The sequence below is a fragment of the Lissotriton vulgaris genome, chromosome 7, assembly GCF_964263255.1.
Source record: "Lissotriton vulgaris chromosome 7, aLisVul1.2, whole genome shotgun sequence".
NCBI lineage: Eukaryota > Metazoa > Chordata > Amphibia > Caudata > Salamandridae > Lissotriton > Lissotriton vulgaris.
This window is the reverse complement of record NC_141695.1, coordinates 572,918,547-572,938,354: the sequence shown is the minus strand read 5'-3', so window position 1 is coordinate 572,938,354 and position 19,808 is coordinate 572,918,547. Positions and strand designations below refer to the sequence as shown.

General features: G+C 44.1%; 1 protein-coding gene across 2 annotated transcripts in view; it reads right to left on the bottom strand.

Annotated features, from left to right (window-relative positions):
• LOC147702042 (uncharacterized) overlaps positions 1 to 19,808 on the bottom strand; it is a 374,952-nt gene that overhangs the window by 111,122 nt on the left and 244,022 nt on the right. For both annotated transcript variants that reach the window (XM_086930660.1, XM_086930661.1), the window contains exon 4: positions 12,932 to 13,249. In XM_086930660.1, the coding sequence (XP_086786786.1) occupies positions 12,932 to 13,249 (318 nt within the window). The remainder of the gene's footprint in view (positions 1 to 12,931; positions 13,250 to 19,808) is intronic.

Sequence of the window (19,808 nt, the reverse complement as noted above, 5' to 3'; positions counted from 1 at the left end):
TATGGCTTTTTAAGTCTGTAAGCACTATTTTCTCTAATGAGTTTCTCCTTCTGCAGACACAACATGCTTTGCTGCAACATTCAGTGCGCCATGCGCACCTTTACTTTCCGAGCAGCCCGGTACAATGGCGGCCGCATCTTTGAATATATCTCGCATTTACAAGAGTTTGAGCTATTGGCATTGTAAATGACAATGCTTTTTATTTATGTGTTAATTAGCAAAACAGAGAAATAAAAGGCATTGTAATTTACAATGCCAATAGCTTAAACTCGCAAATGCGAGACCTATTGCATTGCAAATACTTGCTATTGTTTATTGATGCTGTCTGCTCCTGAGAGACAAGATGTGTGTTAGAGCAATGAGATTGAAGATAGTATTTATTTCCCTTTACCTTATAAGATCTAATCCAAATACCTAGCACACTTGTTTTTAGCATAAGCATTTATTAAAAACCCTTCTCTACAAAATATCCTGTTTTTATTTGTTGCTGATACTCTCTTTGCCTCCCACTGGCAATCGTTACCTTTAACGTTTTGATTATTGCTGTTTGCGTTCCTGCACGTAAATACATCAGACCATTTTCCAACATTCCAAATTATCCTGCCCCGTATATAAACCCTCTTTCCCCTTTTCCCTCATAACTCCCCTGCCCATCTATTATCTAGTCAAATGTTCCTCCCCTTTCTACTCGCAACTGAAGAGCATGTGGCATTTTGGCCAGATCTGTCAGCTTGAGAACTGGGGAACCAGGTTTATTCTCGGCGTCGGCTCAACATCCTTAAAAACCGCGCTTAAAAACATAATTGTGAATAATTGTGAATTCATGTAATACTGCTAATGTAAAGCGCTCCAATACTTCTGGGTCCTGTTTTAGATATAAAGGAAAAATTAATAAATACACTACTGTCCTTTCTTCAGCTAAACCCTTCCAGGTTCCATTCTTCATAGGCCAAGATTTCTTTGTTCTACAGTTTCTTCTTACTCCTTTCTGTACTCCTTTTCATTTACTGTGCAAGTATTGAACTCCATACAGTATACTCCCCTGTGTACGCCCACCACTGTGTTTGCAACCTGTAGTTTTGTTTTAAGGTTCATATGTATGGGATCAAAATTCCAGCATGTAAGGTACTTTTCATGCTATAAAACACAGGGGCATATTCTCAAGGAGCTATTGCTGAGTTATCGGCACTTTATCAAAGTCGCGATAATTTTATCTCCCCATTCGCAAGCTGGTGCTAAGAGCCCATATCATCAGTTTTCCGGCGATAGCAGCCGCAAACAACATCGCCACAGATGACCCCGGCAACTATCGCTGATGAGATGCAGAGGAGGTGTTTCAGTGCAAAAAGCCGCAACAACACCACTCCGCAACATTCTCAACGACCAGTCAGATTGGCGATGAGAACCCAAAACAGGTGATAAGGCACGTTAGCAGTAGGAAATTAACACCTGCTCTGACCTGGTGCAAAATTGGACGACAGCCTGCACCAGAAAAGGGAGCCCAGCCCAGAGCACCTGAAGGGCAACAGATGCCATGGAGACACTGACCATGCAGCTGGGAGCCTCAACAGGGCCACAACACCCACCGCCACCTCCCCCAGGTCCCCTCCCGGACCAACACCGAGGCAGCGTAGATAAAGACAGCGACCCTCAGAAAACGCACCAACCTCAGAGACCCAACACCAGAGAATGTCATTGCCCACCACAGGCTCAAAGGGACAACCACTCTCCACATACTGACCACTATTGTCCACAAGCTGATGGTACCAACACAGCGGACAACCAACAACCCACCTCAGATAATGCTGCTGGCTGTGCTGCACGTGTTGGCCTCTGGTACCTTCCAACCAACAACTGCCTGAGTCGGCGGAGTCACACAGTCAGCCCAAACCAAGTCCCTCATAATGGTCATGGATGACACCATCAGCTTGGTACCACACTATCTATACTTACCCCACACTGCGCAGGAACAGCCGGAGACCAAGCAAGGCGCCTACGCCACAGCTGGCTACCCGCATGTGTTTTGGGGCAATTGACTGCACACATGTCCTACTTGTGCCCCCTGGCAACATTACACACAATAACCGCAACAGAAAACGCACGTATTCCATCAATGTCCAGGCAATAGCGGACCACCGGGGAATCTCCACCAATGTCGTCGCCAACCACTTACGACAGTCTATTATCAACCAGAGCTACCAGGGTGGCACCCACGGAAATGCGCTGCTCATTGGCAAATACCAAATGAACACACCACACACCTCAACTCCACAATCATGCAACTTACAACTCTGGGAATGCACACGTCACAAGCTCACATACAACATGCCAAACAACATGAACACCCACCAGACACGACGGCACAACTTACTGTGGGAACCTGGGCCAGCCATGCATAAAAGCCATCAACGGCATGGCACCTCAGCCACACAATAGCAGACTTTGGGAAGAGGTGGGGCCAGGCATGTGAGAAGGAGGCAAGTGACCCATGAATAAGAATGTACACAATGCCAAGTGTGGTGTGGATTTGCTGGCAAGACTGCAGTATGTAGACCACACACATATCCATGTCGACATACACCACTGGTGTTTGGAGTGTGGTGGACAGTGCATGCAACCATGTCACCCCAGCCAGTGGGGAAGATCGTGGAAATGTAGCTTGTTTTGTTCCCCAGCGTGAGTGGAGTGGGCTGGCAGCTGGTAGAGTAGGGGTGTAAATAAAAGGCACGTAACTCTGGGCGTGGTCCTCTTCCGGAATTCCCAATGTGTCTGCCAGGTCGGAGCCTCTCACCCCACCACGAGGCCATCGCCGTGAGCGGTGTTGCCTGCGACCTTGTGCGCCTACTGCACCCAGGGACCCTGGTCCCCGGACCAGTCTTGCCAACCCCTGTGCACCCAGGCCTAAATGCCCACCTGCCGTGGAAAAGAGGCTGTAGCATTCCACTCCTCCATTTGTTGCTTCCGGAAGGCTACTGCCCTCTGCATCATGCCCTGGAGGACACCTTCCACTGCACCCCACAACCCTCCGCCACATTCCCCATGGGCATCGTCGAGGACCCACTCAGTCTGCGTGGCCCTAACTCAGTGGACCGAAAGTCACCGTCCCGTGGTGGTGTGCCTGTTCCGGCCGCTGTGCATCCGGGGCCACTAGCTCTGTGCAGCTCATGTCAGGGACCCTGTCTAATTGAATACTGGATGGCCTCTGAGACGATGGCCTTGGGGTTGTCAACTGCATGTGTCTGTGGTCCTGGGCTGCCCACTGCCTCCAGCCTCAATTGCGGTCCACCAGGGCTCACACATCAAATCGAGACTTGACCGGCCCGGACATCCCATCACCGCAGGAGGTACACACCACCATCCCCAGGACCACATCCAACCAGTCTGCCAGAGTTTAAACAGTCCTACTGGCAGACTAACGGAGTTGCTCACACTTGTCGTGGATGCAATCATCTGCCTGATACCCTGCTCTTGCAATTGTTCTTTTTGCATTTGATACCCTGCTCAGCACTCAAGGTGCCACTGACTCAGTGCACCACAACCCATGGACCATTACTGATTGAGTTTTGTGCTGTGGAGAGGTTGCAAAGCAATGTCGCCTCAGGCAGTGTGGGAGACCTGGGACGATAATGAGGAAGATGATGCAGGTATATCCCGAAGGGACACAATCCTAGACAATTTGCACACATGAGCGGGCTCAGCTCTAGTGCCCTAAACTCAGTGAACTGCAACTCACGAACACTTCTGTTTGCTTATTGGGTAACCTGTGTACTTGCTCCAGCTACCTCAATGTTGCTCACAGATGTCTCTGTTATGCTGGTGTTTTCAGTTTCCGTTTTGATGGTGTTCACTGTTCAAATTGTTGCCAGCTCAAACCACTCCTTGCGGGCTGGCTTACACTCACCCCACACAGATCCAGCACAGGCGTCACTGCACATGTCGCCCTGCCAATAAAGGGGCCCTGCGCACATGCCCGTAGCCAGTTTCACATACTATCTGAGTGTGTCCCTGTGGTCATGTTGTATGCATGAGGGCTCTGGGCCCTACGACATTATATTGTGCTGTGTACAGCGGATTCAGGCATGTCACAGCAGGCAGCGTATTAGAACTTGGAAATATAGCTTTTTCATCGCCCACTCAATACCTAAGAGGAGTGGACTGGGCCGTCATACGCAGAGCCGACGTGGGTGTGTGAATGATAATTGCGTGCCTCTGAGAGTGGTTCTTTTTTGGAACTGTGCATATCATTGTGTCTCCGTAGCAGTGTGGGTCTCTTTTGTGGGGTGTAGGTGGTCCCTGAAGGGTATTAGACACTCACGTATGTGATCTAGTTTGTCTTCCATGGGTACGGACCCCACCCGCACCCGTTCGGCCACCTCCTTTTGGCATCCTGACACCTGGCATTGGAATGGCATGTGTGGCTCGGTGAAGTGTTGTGAGCCAGCCATGCGTGCGGGTGCTTCCTGCTGTGTGGTCTATGCAGGGTTCTCCTCTATGTAGCTTAGCTGCCCTGGTGGTGGGTTGCCTGGGATGTCCATGAGCTGTTGTAGGGCTTCGTTGTCGAATGTGTGGTGGTCCGTTCCTGCATCACTGATGAGTTGTCTGGTCTGTGTTTGTCCCTCTGCAATGTGAAGGGGAGATGCATGTTGATATTGCGTTGACATGTATGTTGGCGCATTGTTCATGTTTACATGCAGAGTGTATGGAAATGAACATTGCGACTGTTTGGGTGGTGCTGGATTTTGATGGTGGACAGTTGACATTTGGACTACATGACGGATGTGAGGTTGTACGCGTACATTCCCATCTCACTGTTTCCTGCTCTGTTGGATGTAGTTAGCCTGTTTCGGCGCATGTACGGAGCTAGTTGTGTCCTCTGTTCTGCAGTGTTGGGTTTGCACACTGTACCACATTGTCGTCAATGTGGATGTGCTGTTCTTACTATGTGTGTGTGCTGCAGTGTGCCATCGGGATCAGGGACATGATCCAGGGTCATTGTGGGTGTGCAGTGTGCTACACATCGTTGTGCATGTGTGCCACTATGCCCATCTCCCCCCCGACCCCCAGTCCCTGGTTGTTACTCGCTTTGTTGATATTGTGTCAGGTCCTCTCGAGCTTTTTCCGTACTCCCAGCTCCTTGCACCGTCTCCACACTGATGACTATGGCCTCAGTTTCCTCCAGCTCCTCCTGTGGCGCAGGACCCCCATCTCCTGTTGCCGTTGCTGTCTTCCTGTTGGCAGCGAGTTTGTATTTGGTTTGGTTTTCACATCATACCAGCGCCTCTTGACCTCCTCCATTGACCTCCTCGACACTCCGACTGCATTCACGGTAGTCCAATTGTGGGTTAGTTGATGGTAGTGTTCTGTCACCTCTGTAACGCTGATCTGGTTTGCCTGTGGACTGCACCCACTCTTACTCTCCCTCTTTTCCTTGGCCTTCCCTGACCCCGTTGTTACTTGCTGGTGGTCCATGGGGCTTGTGGGGTTTGCGTTCACCTCTGCACTCGGTCAGGGTGCATCCATGTTGCTACACACTTTGCTTTTGGGGTGTTTTTTTGGTTGCTTTAATAGTGCATTTTCCTGCCGGACGTGTGGGATTTGCAGGCCTGCCGCTGCTTTTCGCTGCTTTTTGTATTGTGATTGCCCTCATCGCAACTTTTTTTGCGTTCGTGTTCCGCATTTTTGAGGCTTCGCATTGGCTTTTTCACTGACATTTGATGCGTTGTCGGGGGACTATCGCATGGTGCCTCCGTATTGTGAATACTTAGTTAACATTGCGTTAATTTCCCACGATTTACTGCAATATGAAGAGTTACGTTAAGCTCAATTTGCGGTACTTATCACACATTCTTGAGAATATCCCCCACAATGTATTGCCAAATGTCAATTTTGTTTAGGACCAGTAAACGTGAACTTTGCACTGGCTCGAAAAAGACTCTGGTTCACTTTGTTTAATGCTTGTACAAAGTTCCCATAGTCTGCTTTGACCTAACTGCAGTAGCCTGTCCTTAACTGTACTCTGCTGGTCTGTACTTCAATGAAGCACGCATCTTGTTGAGGCCCTGGGGGTGGATGGCAATTCAGTTAAAGAACAAGCACTTACAGTGCAATAGGTCTCACATTTGCGAGAGTTAGATCTATTGGAATTGTAAATGATAATGCCTTTTATTAATGTGTTTATAAAACCTGCAAGCGGCGTTTACACACCACTTACAGGTTTTGTAAACACATAAATAAAAGGCATTATCATTTACAATGCCAATAGATCTAACACTCACAAATGCGAGATCTATTGCACTGCAAGTGCTTGTTGACTGTTATTTCATTTCCTGGTAGGAATCAGTGCCAGACAAGGAGCCAACAGCACCCGCGGCAAACTTTATCACCCCAGAACACATACTGCATGTAGCGAGCAAGCGTAGCTAGTGAGTTTAACCACTGAGATGCAGGGTTCTCCCTCAAAGAAATCTTTGAAAAGTATTGCAAATAGGGTTCATTTTAAGACACATTTTTCATTAGAGAAACTTGTCCAATCATTGAATGGTTGGATGGATATTGCAGACAGTGCTGCATGGCTCAATAAATGAATAGTTGGCTAGAAAGGCGTGGGTGGATACATTATTTCAAGAATGCATAACAATGAATACATACTTTTAGCTACATGGAGCAAATGGTCTCACTGTACTGACCAAGGGTGAGTGCTCTGTTTTTTATTTTGGCTTCCACATTAAAACATCACACTCCCCAAAAAATTTGATCAACAATACTTGCATAGTTTGGATGTATTTAACAGTGTACTGACGTAGCACATCGAAGAATTAAACACAAGGCATTATGTTGTGATCTAAAATGAGAGGAGAAAATCGTGCAGTGGCTCAAATGCACAATTTGAAACCAGGAAACCTTGCATCAATCCCAGCTTCTGCGTGATCACGTTGTGTGATCCTAGGTCATTACCTTTTCACTGTTCCCCCTTTTCCTTCATCATGACAACACTTTGAAATAAAGCAATTCAGAATGTGCACTGCATGAAAGAAAACGACTATAATATTACTCCACCTGTAGTTACACCATAGACCATGTATAGGGGGTAAAAGACAACAGACTTTTATCTTGGTTTACTATTAGCATCATCTTCAGGACAGTTGTGGCACCATAAATATTTCGATGTTCATGATTAGAGTCTGTCACTTCTAATAACGGTGTCTCAATGCAGTGGTATAGTTTAGTACACTAAGCTGAAATGCATTGCAAAGATATTATTATAAAAAAATACATTGTTTGAATTTTCATGAGTCTTTATCGTATATGTAATAGACTCTCTAAGCCAAGCAACGTAGATCCATGATCCCCCACTCCTCACAAGCCTGAAGGTGACCTCAACTCGTGGTGACCCTGCAGGAGAGAGGAACCACCCAAATAGAAACAAGCATTGGCATAGCCAATGGGTCTCGCCTGTGGGACCTAATAAGTTTTTAGCCATGCAGCACATTATTCTGGGTGCTTGACATTTACAGGTTTTACTAGGTGTAGCACTTGGTGGGAGATTGCAAGCAAAACAAACTTACAACAGAACACACTGGAATGTGCTGGGAGAGCCCATGAAGGGCGCTCAACCTGCTCACGGTCACACTCGGCGTCTGCATGCAGCTCCGACCCTCTGTAGCCTTTGCAAACCCAGGCAGACCCCCCCATCGGGAAGAAAATGTCAGGGATGGAGAAATGCGTGATCTTGGTTTAAATGCGGGGGCTGAGTGAGAATGTATAGGGGCCTCATGGGTTGCCATGACCAGGTCACAAGACAAGCAGGCCCGAAGCTTAAACACAGTCTGAGCTGGGCCTGTTTACGGGCTTCGCCGCCATTCTCCGACAGCTCTTTGAGCAACTTAAACGAGCAGAGGGAGCTCCGACTGACCTCTCAGAATAGGAAAAAAGGCAAAAAAGAGGTGTCTCTTTTCTGTCTGCCTCTCTCACTCATCCACTCACACTCCCTGTGTTTTCACACACTCCTGCACAAAACAGAGCTTCCAAATTAGCTCCCTCTAAACCACACAAAAAGAGCGAAATAGCCCCATAAGCTCATCACAAGATGGGCTAGTAAATCCTTTTGCACTGTCTCAGGGAGGGGATAGTGCGTGGAATCTCTCCTTCACCCTTGGGGGGCGGAGGAGGGTCTGCGTGTGTGTGCGCGCGTGTCACTCAAAATAAGGGGCATACAAACAATGTATTCCCGTATTTAACAGTTTCCTATAGCACAGTCAAACCCAATAGAACACATTAGGTAAGAACCATTTTGTAGAAGACTTGAATAAGAAATTAGAATAAAACAGACAAGAGTAAACAAATCAATGTTAAAAGCAAAGATAGTAGCACTCTGGAATCTCGGAATGTACTGCTATAGACACATCAGGACTTTCATACGTTTATTCAATATGAAGCTGCAGAAAGAGAAGGTTCTTAGATGGGGAGGCCTGGGAGCCATATTATAATGTGATAGCAACACTTTTAACCGAAGTTCTTCCCGAGGTTCGAGCTGGGGGCTTCCGTCTTTGCAGCTCGAAGTATTGGCCACCTAAAATCGGGGGGCGCCAGGAATTTCAGGTGCTCGGGATGAGGGGTGCAAGGTGAAAAGGGATGAAAGAAAGAGCAAGGCAAAAGGGGCTGTTGAAAGAAGGCTGAGGAGAGAGACTGGGAAGAAGAGAAAATGATGAGAGGGGCAGGCAGGCAAGAACATACCCAGAGAGTAGAGTGAGGTCAGGATAGTATGAAAAGAGCACAAATGAAGAGAGGCAGCGCGGGGGTGGAGGGAAGGCAGATGTCAACTTGGGAAGAATGGAAGGAAATAAGGCAAGATAGAGGGAAGAGAGAGGCAGGTGTGCAGAGGAAAGAGAAGGGAGGAAGCAGTGATGGAAAGGAAAGACACAGGGAGGGAGGATAATAGAAGACAGAGGGAGCGAGCAGGATAGGCGAAGGGAAGATGGGAACAACAAGAGGAACAGGGAAAGAAATAAAAGGAGAAAAGGGAATCAGAGGAGGAGAGTGGAGGACTATGGGCTGTGAGGGCCTGAGAGGCTGAGAAGGGAAGAGGGAGAAAAGAGTAACACAAGCAATGCAACAAGGGATGAAAGTAGCGCACTGCAGGCAGTGAGAAGAGGTCTCAGTCACAGCAGCAGGGAGAAAGTGAAAGCGAACACGCTATAAACAGCGCACGCGACTTAGTCGACGAGGTGAGCCCGCGAGTGGCGCGTGTGCGCTTGACAGAGCAGTCTGCTCATTTTCAAGCACTGCACTTGTGGCGCGCCGCTGCGCACTCTCGCAAGGTGGAGTCCGCCATAAGCACGAGTGTGTGCTTGAAAATGATCAGAGCAACGGCTAAAGGCCCTCCTATGCTACACATGTGCGCTGCGTAGGCGAGACCTACAAAACTGTTGGTGTTGAAACACATTCCAAAACGCACCCAGCCCTCACCTACAGTGATATCAGACACCACTCTGCCAGCCCAGTAGGAAAACGCCTGATGCCTGGTAGCACCAGTCCTGGCCTCAGGGTAAATTAAGGATGTGCTTGCTCTTGACACTTTTTACCTCCATATTTTGAAAACTGGATGCTGATGGTTTAAATGTGAGACAAAACACTTGCACACATTTGATGTTTGGCATTGTGTTGATGTGATGTGTTCTGTTGAATTTTGTGCTGAATAACAGCACTGGGACTTTGTGTTTTAATGTGCTGGGTTTTGTTTTGACTGATTTGTTGTGCTGTGTTCTGCTATGTTTCAACTGGGTTGTTATGTCGCTTTGAGCATGTTATTGTGAATTGTTCTTTTGTTTACTTTAAACATGTTAATAAATGCTGCTGCATTTCCAGTCAAAAGCAGCACATGCTTTGAAAGTTCCTCTGACAAACAACTATTTACCACTTTCTACGGTGGTAAAGTTCTGCTGCTCCAGGTCTTCAACTGCTTAAATTACAAGTTAGCTCAAAACTGCATAAGATACTAAGGGTCTAATTTAGTAGAGTCTAGTGGAGAAGATACTCTTTTTCCACAGAACTCTCGGTCCACCTGCTTGATTAAGACTTGGGTGGACCTCTAAGTTTGCGTCAATGAAGTAAAATGTACTTTGTCAGCATAAACCTTCCTCTGAGCATCCAAGGAGTAAGGGCCATTGGAGGTAAGCTATTGAAACATCCGCCTTATTAGAGTGAGTGGTCAGATGACGTGTTTTACTGTCTGTAATTGGCATTAAACTCCCATGGTGTGGGGGTGCCATTAGTTTTTTTTTATTTTTGCTTTTGAAAAATAAAAAAACACTAGAAGTTTGACAACTGACAGTCATGATTGACAGAGTGGCCCACTAACCAATTCCTACATTGACTGGAACCAACAGTGGTCCCTTTCAACAATTTAGAAGTTTGAGCAATTCAATACTGAAATATAATAACAACTGTATCATGTACTGTTATAAGAGCAAGTATTAATTAATATAAACATCATGAAAAATATAGGACAAAGTAGGGCAGTGTCTACAATATTTGGAAAAGGGGAAAAGGAAAAAAATCAGGCATAAATAAAACAAAATAGCATGGCCAAATGATATTCAAATAACTAGGCCAAACAACATATGTGAAGCACCATTGCACCTATATAAAATAATTATTATACAATGTGTGTGTCAAGGTGCTAAGGTCGATGGCTTTTCGATCCCACAGCAAACAATGAGATCATCATCAGGACTCAAAGAATGTCTAGCCTGAGAAAAAAAATCACAATGTAGTAGATTTTGCCTTGATTAAAACGGGCGACATGTGAGGACCTAAGGGGGTCTGGTATCATCCTAAAATATTAAGGGATTGCTATCGCCAAACCGGAATGGGAAACCCCCAACCAACTCCTGTGGGTTACCAAGAGCAGGTGTATTGGAACTGCTGGGACACAATTGTCACAATTCGAGAATCCTCCAGCAGAGTGCCATAGGAATGGAAGATTGCACTGTACATCATGGTAGTATAATTTGATTCATGGCAGCGGTTGCATTGTGATCAGCACCAGAGGTGAGGTGAGGTGCGTGATCCGCTTTGAGCGAGGCAGCTTCAAGCAAGGCAATTGCATATGGGAACCACCTTGGCAGCAGTTCCTGTAAACATATAGTGATGTCATCGTGGCTGGTGGGCATCTATACATTTGGAGGATGGAGTTAAGGAAGGGTGGCAGACGTAAAGTTTTCAGCCACCATGTCCATCTTTACTCTGTCCAGCAGACCCTAAACGAGGTCCTGAGTCATAACTTAACACTCCCAGTGCACACTTTATGTAATAATTAGTGGGCACGAGGGAGACAAAATGCTTGATAGAAAAGTGGCTCCGGTTTTATAGTATGGTTTGCACTAGTCAGATGGACTTCGGTAAACTGCTCTTTCTTTATCATAACCCACTTAAGTGCTAGTCTCTAGTGAAGGACAAAGTCAAATTTTCACATAACTGCCACCTCACGCACCCCTCGATTGTACTGAACATTTTTGGCAATCTTTTTGATATAGAGGATAAGGTTTTATCTTCCTCAAGCATAAAACCTAGAGGTTCAATGGGTTAGTATAATAACGTGTATGTTTATACCTCGTGGAGGCAACGATGGACAGACAGAATTAAGGTGGTCTGGAGGATTCAGCCGAACTCCGTCTTTCCACAATCCCCTAGGAAAAAAAGTGTATATCACCAGGAGTAGGAGACTGGCACTGATTTTAACCCAAGGGCCAGTTGCCCATATGTCAGCAAAAATAGAAAAAGACCTGCACTCCTCAATTACCTATATAGATGGAGTACAACTTGGATTCACCCCTTCTCTGGCATCACCTAGCGTTCTGCTAAGGAGCATCAGTCAACAAAAATAGGAGTACCTCTTAGCTATTTGCTGATAGGTGTTCAATGGCACAGAAAGCAGCAAGTGAGGCAAACACCAAAGAACTAAGACATGCAGGCACAGCAGCACAATGCAATCTGGCAATTCAGTCCCTCAAACAGCTATCTATTTTTGAAATACTGCAATATGCAGCGATAAGGCCACATAACGCCTGCTGCAGAAATCTCTCAACACCCGCAGCTTGCTGTCTTTCATGATTTCACGGTTAATACAATGAATACAACTGACTGTATGTCAATTCTGATAGCTGTTATTAGTAGTAGTAGTAGTATCATTGTTTTCCATGACTGATAAAACTCTTGTAGTAGTAATAGCAGCAGTGGTATTTACCATCATAATTAATATTACAGTAATATTATTATTTATCTTGCAACCATTATTTTTTATTTTTTTACAACCACCGTTAGTATGCCTTGAAGTATTAGTTTTGTAAAGAATTAAGTAGGTCTACTGTTGTTGTTATTAATAAGTAGTCGAAAGTAAGGTTATGATAATAACAACTATAACATACAGCTAACACAGCTGAACAAAAAACTATAATGAAGAGTAGAGACAGTTTCCATGCAGAAGTGAACATAGCAGTCAGAGTCAGATCAGGGCACCCTTTCTGAAAACTGAAAGATATGTCTATTCAAGGCCTCTTACGGTACCTACAGGTGAGACCGTAGTGACTCTATTGGGCTCCATTCTGACCACTATGCCTCTACCATCACCTTCATCGAGAAAATGGTTTGACCTAGACATGCTAAAGACAGTGGACTGGAACTACGATGAGCCCTCGTTCCTAAAATAACGTAATAAAGTGCAAAACACTGATTATAGGTTGGCCTTGTGCCTAATTGAGGCCAACACCACATCCAAAATGAAACTTCCATTCATCATGATCATTAGGAACATGACAGACTATTATCACAAATAATAAATAACATGAAACATGTGCCACAATAGCAAACATGTGTGCAAAAGAATGTACATGACTATTAGTACTACGTATACTGAAATCTGACTAGATCTTACCTTCGATTTGGAGATCTGCTTGGTAGGGACCAGAGGAGTCTTTAGTTTTCAGATAGAATCTATAGGTTCCTGCATCACTATGCTGGACGCGGTTGATGAGTATATGTGATGTGTTTCCTCTCCAGGTGAACTGTAATCTTCCATCCTGGCTGGTGGGGGACGTCATGTTCAAACGTGTTTGCTTTTTACCTGTGTTTGTGCTGTAAGGTCCTACCACGGTTGCATCTGTAAGGTTACTGCCTGCGCTGCACGATATCTCTGCATTTGTGCCACATTTTCCAAGGATCGTTCCACAGTTAATCGGTTCACCGAATTGATCTGAAGGAGAGAAGGATGCATTGAACATGGGCGCCAAGTCATGCTTCATTGTGAGTTGGCGAGCTCTATCGCGACTCAGCGACATGCCACTGCCCTCAAGTGAAGGTATCCATTTAACTGAACCAGTCTGAAGCAGTCCTGGGTGTGATGCACAAGGGAAGTTAGCCTGCTAGTGCCCTGATCATGATTCGATGCTGCTGTGACATAACTGAGTGGGTAGCAATTTATTTTAGGTGCATAGCTTCCAGATAAGTAGAATTTCCATATTCACAAATGTACTAAGGGTGGATTTGTGTGAATTCATATGCAAGTTCACCCATAAATGCTCGTGAGCAATCACAAATATTTTGCAGGTTTATGGACTTATGGGGCAATGGCGAGAACATAACACATACCTAATCCGTTTTTTGCGGTTTATATTGGGCGAAGATAGCAAAGCGTAAACCCTGTTCACTTTTTAGGTAAATGATTGTGAGCTGGGATTAGGGCGTGTTGTAGTGAAAGTAGTACCAAGCTTCCTTATATTTCTCATCCGGTTAGGCAAGGGGAGAAAAAGAAGAGTATCAGAAAATCACATAGCTATACTTGGATTTCCCTTGTTTTTCTATATAGACAGGGGAGCCAAATAAATTTCGAAGGTCACATGCCTTCCAACTGGAAGTAGATGAAAAGAAGGACATTGTGGGTCAGAAATTATAAAAAATGTAACGAGTTTATTTTATATATAGATCAATGAGGACTAGCTAGTTTAGGAAGAGTATAGATGACTCAGGTACGTCAGACAATAATAATAAGGAAAAAAGCACTGTTTTCCTTATAAAGCCCTCACCCACCGACCTAGTCGGTGGCATGCTTCATCATCGGGCCCACCACAGTGGCACCGAATGTGCCCCGGGTGTGCTGCAACGCCAGGTGACTGCGGAGCTGGTATATTGCTGAGTGTGCAGTGAAGAGGTGAGACATGTTTCAGCCAGTGCCTTTTGTATTCTAAGCTGGCTTTCCTCAGGACCAATGAGATCATATCGGGCGCCGCGGAAGGACGAAAAGGTCCAAGGAGGAACCAGACCGAACTACTCGGTCTCTTTCTCTGCCAGGCGACCCTTGAGGCTTTTAACAAAGAAATAACAGATAAAGCTTGAGGGAATCCCCCTCTAACAGTTATAGCGCCTTAGCGTGCGCTACACATAGCCAAAGTATGACACAAACACTTAATTTAAGTTTACTATAATTTAATTTGCACCTTATCACATATCTCATTGGTCCTGAGGAAAGCCAGCTTAGAATACAAAAGGCACTGGCTGAAACATGTAGACCACACTGGATGCTGGAGGTCATCATAGCACTCCTTTTACGTCCCTTTGCCTTTTTAACCTGCTAACAGAGGCCCAGTTTATTAAAAATTGTTAACCCTCGGGTGCTGGGACCTTGTGTATAGCGTTTTAATCTTCACCTGTCTCACCTCTTCACTGCACACTTAGCAATATACCAGCTCCGCAGTCACCTGGCGTTGCAGCACACCCGGGGCACATTCGGTGCCACTGTGGTGGGCCCGATGATGAAGCATGCCACCGACTAGGTCGGTGGGTGAGGGCTTTATAAGGAAAACAGTGCTTTTTTCCTTATTATTATTGTCTGACGTACCTGAGTCATCTATACTCTTCCTAAACTAGCTAGTCCTCATTGATCTATACATATAACCCAGGGGATACGGGCTAGCCTACCTAGTCCTCTCTCTCCCTTTGATCTGCATAACGAGTTTATTTTACACACTTCCAAACCCTGTGGTAACCACTCCGTTAATAACAAATGTTAAAATCCAATTCAAAGTACTTTTGGCCTTTTAAAATATATATATTTACAGTTCAGAATTCAAATCAATAAAAAAAGATTATTTAATATATCGCTGTTTACAGTGTACACACATTGAAATATAAATAGAACATCTCTGACAAATATACAAATGGACACACTGCATATTACGCAGTTTTGTGGATTCAACAATGAAAAATACCGAAACGGAGGAAGAAATAATACGAAGTAATAAAATGAAAAGTTCTTCTCGAATGAAGTTACACAAGTAAAGCTTCCTCTATGAGAACCGCATCATTACCACAACAAGCATTAACATACAAGATCATGGATGTACACCTTTCCCTGAATACAGGGGCCACACTTTTGTAGTTTTCCTTACTTTGCCATTTTGTGTGAACACCCAGGTTAGTTAAGGCCTTAATCCATTACTGGTTAAGGGTTTAACACCAGCTACTTTTGTAGAGTCTAAGGTGGAGCTTCAAGGCTATTTATTCCCAAGAACATGTAAAAAACGACAATGTTCCTGAATATACGGCATTAACGCCGACTGATGCAACTACTTAGCAAGTACTGAATTGCAAAATACTTATCAGTAATTCCTCTCGCTCGCGCATAGCAACAAACTATAGATTGAAAAGATCCTGCATCATTGTGGCTTTCACTGAAAAACCGCTGAGCAGACAAAGAGCAATTTCCTCAGTCAATAACAATTTGCTATGCATCCCTAACATCAAAAAAGCAAGAGCAGGAGGGTGCTCCTTTTGCTATCAAGCCCCATTGCTTTGGAACCTTAGGATCTTAACTTCAGAGGATTTTTTTAAAACTCTTCTGAAGACCCACCATATCTAAGAGACCTAGTTTGAGATGTTTTTTTATATTTCCTTAGGCTATCCTTTCTGCAACCTATTATTACCCAGCACCGGGACGCTCAATTGGAGCAGCTCTTGCGCTTTATAAATTGTATTTATTCATTCATTACTAATCTCCTTGTAGTGGTATTCACTCTTACAGGTTCAACTAGGTTTTCGTCTGTGGACCTCAGAAGTGCATACCACTTCATAGAAATTGAGTTATATGAATCATCGAAACGGCTAGTAATTGTGAAAATTGAATTGTGATACCCAATTTGGACTCTGTATTAATTAAATACTTTGTGCATTCATGGTATTGTTTAATTTCATCTTTATTGCAACTGACACAACAATCTTGCTTTGTTTCTCGTGTCAACCTTCACACTACATTCTTTGACATAAGCCTTGACTATTAGTGAGAGACTTTGGAGGTCAGTTTTCTCTGTCAGACCAAATACCCAGCATACTGTGTAAGCCTGAAGCACTGGCATTACACAGGCCCCCACAGCTGCAGGGGCCCCCCTCAGCACAGTTCTCAGGCCTGAGAGCTCCGGATGAATATCGGAGCAAGTGTCCCTCATGTACCTTGCGGGGGCTCAACTTTTGTTACACCACTGCCTTAACCTCTTCCAAAAACCTTGGGTTTTTGTGCCTTTATTGTACTGTACTAAGTCATTTGCATTGATTTCCTATTATCTCAGTTTTTTTTTGTTTTTTTATTTCTATTTCTTCCTTACTATGGCTTCAAATATAGTTATGCCTCCAATGTTTCTCTCCTCTCCCGGCACTCCTTCAATAGATTGGGAGGACTGGGTAGAGATGTTGGATAATTATCTCATAGCTCTAGATGGGAAGAATTTTCACTCTGAAAGAAAGAAAGCGTTATTGCTTAGTACTTTGGGCAATGAAGGTCAAAGAATTTTCAAATATTTACCGGTAGCTTTAGGTCCAAATGGCCAACCAATAAACGATGTTTACAAAGAAGCTCTCAAAAGGCTTGAGACAAGGTTTGCAAAGGGAGTTAATTTGGTCATGGGAAGGTATCGGTTTTATACTCAACCTCAAGCCGAAAATGAAAGTATAGATGACTTAGTGTCAAGATTACGTGAACTTTCCATTAAATGTCGTTTCGGTAACATGACCGATGAGCTTATTCGTGGTCAGCTTATTGTTCAATGTCGATACAGGAAGATCCAAGAAAGACTTTGGGCTGCGAAAGATCCATCTTTAAAAGATGCGATAGACATGGCAAAAGTAATAGAGGAGTCACCGAAGTTCATAAAAGAGTTAGAACGCAGGGATAAAAATTCTTCACAGATTGGTAATGTCGAATCTGTTGATAATGAGGATGGTTTTGAGGTTAATACTATCTAAAAATGTTTCAACAAGAATAATACCAATAATCTTTCCACCAAAGTTAAGGGTAAAGAATGTTGGCGTTGTGGAAGTCAGTTTTATCTGGGCGATTGTAAGAAATGTTATGCCTTACATCAGACATGTAGGAAATGTGTCCGAAAGGGTCACTATTTCAGGATGTGTAAACAGGGCGAGAGTGTTGACAAAAGCAAATCTTTTGACAGATCTGAAAAATTCAAGTCTAAAGTTAATGTGGTGGTCAATAGAGTATTAATGGTTCAAGAGGATTGTGACAATGTGGTGGGTGAAATCAATGATTCTTTAAGGTTGTCAAGACCTTCTGCTGCTTTTATGGTGTGTGGGCAATACGTTTCTCTCATGGTTGATTCAGGTTTGTTATTCACAATAATCCCTGAATCTATTTTTACTTCTTTGTGGCAAGATGTTTCTCTGGCTAAAAAAGATATCAGTCCTGTGGGGTATCAGGGTCAACCCATTGATGTTCTGGGTTATATGTTTGGTATCATCGCTCTCAAATCTAGGAGTATTGAGGGTAAAGTTTACGTTGCTAAAGATGGTCCACCGATGTTGGGTTGGATGCACCAGTTTGACTTGAGTATCATTATTAATCCCAGATCACCTGATGTATATGGTGATTGAGGATGACATTCAGGTCAATGATATTTTGAATGCTGCACAGAGAGTGTTTGAAGATAAATTGGGTTGTGTTAAAAATTATTTTCATAAAATCATTTTAAAACCCAATTCCACTCCTGTTCAACATAAAATTAGGAGGGTGCCTTTATCTGTAAGACAAGGTTTGAAAGACCTGTTACGGGATCTTTTGAACTCAAAGGTTATTGAACCAGTTGAAGCTTCTCCTTGGATTTCTCCTGTAGTTTTGAGCATTAAATCCGATGGTCGTCTGCGATTTTGTATTGACCTCAGATCACTCAACCGGGAAATTACCACTGATACTTTTCCTCTTCCCAACATTAACAAATTATTGCAATCTGTGGGGGGAGAAGGGGGGGGGGGGAGATTTTTTCAAAAATCGATTTAAGAAGTGCCTATCACCAAATTAGATTACACCCTGACTAAAAATTTCTTACTGTCTTTATCACGACAGAGGGCACATTTCAATTCACTCGTATGCCGTTTGGCTTAGCCTCGGCTGCGAGTGTTTTTCAACGTATGATGTCCAATATGTTAAAGGGACTATCAGGTGTTGTCTACTTCTAGGATGACATTCTGGTTTGAGGGAAATCTGTCAATGAACACAATCTCACCTTACGCCAAGTGTTATGGAAGTTAGAGGATACTGGTTTGACTGTCAATAAGGATAAGTGTGTTTTCTTAACTGAAAGCATTGAGTATTTGGGTTACACTATTCCTAGTGGTGGAATTGATCCCAAGAGAAATTTATTGGATGCCATCAGACAAGCTCCAGCTCCTAAAGATATGGAATCTTCTCCGGTCCTTTTTAGGACTGGTTGAATATTATTCTAAGTTTGTTAAGGGATTTGCGGATTTGTCTGAACCGTTGAGAGTTTTGTTGACAAAAGGCAATAGGTTTGTGTGGGAACGAGTGCAAGAAGAGTCTTTTCAACAAATCAGTTAATATTTGCAACACAGGGATTTTGGCTGCTTTTGATCCAGGGTGCAAATCATATTTGACTGTTAATGCCAGTCTGACTGGAATTGCAGTGGTTCTCGCAGCTGCAGCGTGGAGTAGAAAAAACAATTGCATTTGCGTCGAGGACGCTTACTCAGGCAGAAAGGAACTATTTGGTTATAGAGCGTGAAGCTCTTGCTGCGGCTTGGAGTGTTGAGCATTTTAGAGTGCATTTGTGGGGTGTGAAATTTGTTTTGAGGACCGACCATAAGCCCTTGTTAAAGATTTTATAAGCTGGTGGAGCTGGAAAGGGTTCTGCACGACTTGCACGATATGCAGCTAGACTGCAAGAGTATTTGTATGATATTGAATTTATTCAGGGCTGGAAAAATGTGCAAGCAGATTGCTTATCTCGATTATCTGTGGATTGGAAATGTGTTGATGAGGATTTGAAGAAATTGAACACTGAAGAGGCTGTGGCTTTAGTAATGGATGTGTGTGAATCTTCTTTGGGTGCATTTTCTAAAGATCAGTGGAGGAATGAAATGCATAAAGATTCAACATTGAAAGAGGTAATTCTTTTGATAAAGAAAGGTAATCCCAGAGAGAGTATGGTGCCTATCCGTGTCAGGCCATTTTGGAAGTTGTTGGACGAATTATCACTTTCTGGATCAGGAGTGGTAATGAGAAGAGATCGTTTTCTACCACCTTTTGGTTTGAGATTTCATATTTTTAAGTTGGCTCCTGAGGGTCATCTTGGTCAGGGGATGACTGTTAGGAGGATAAAACAAGAGTTTTGGTGGCCAGGGATGGATGATCAAATCAGAGGTTGGGTTGAAGACTATAAGTGTTGAAAGGAAAGTGAGAAGAGGTTAAAAAATGGTCTCCAAAGTAGTATGGGACACATCACAGATCCAGGGAAACC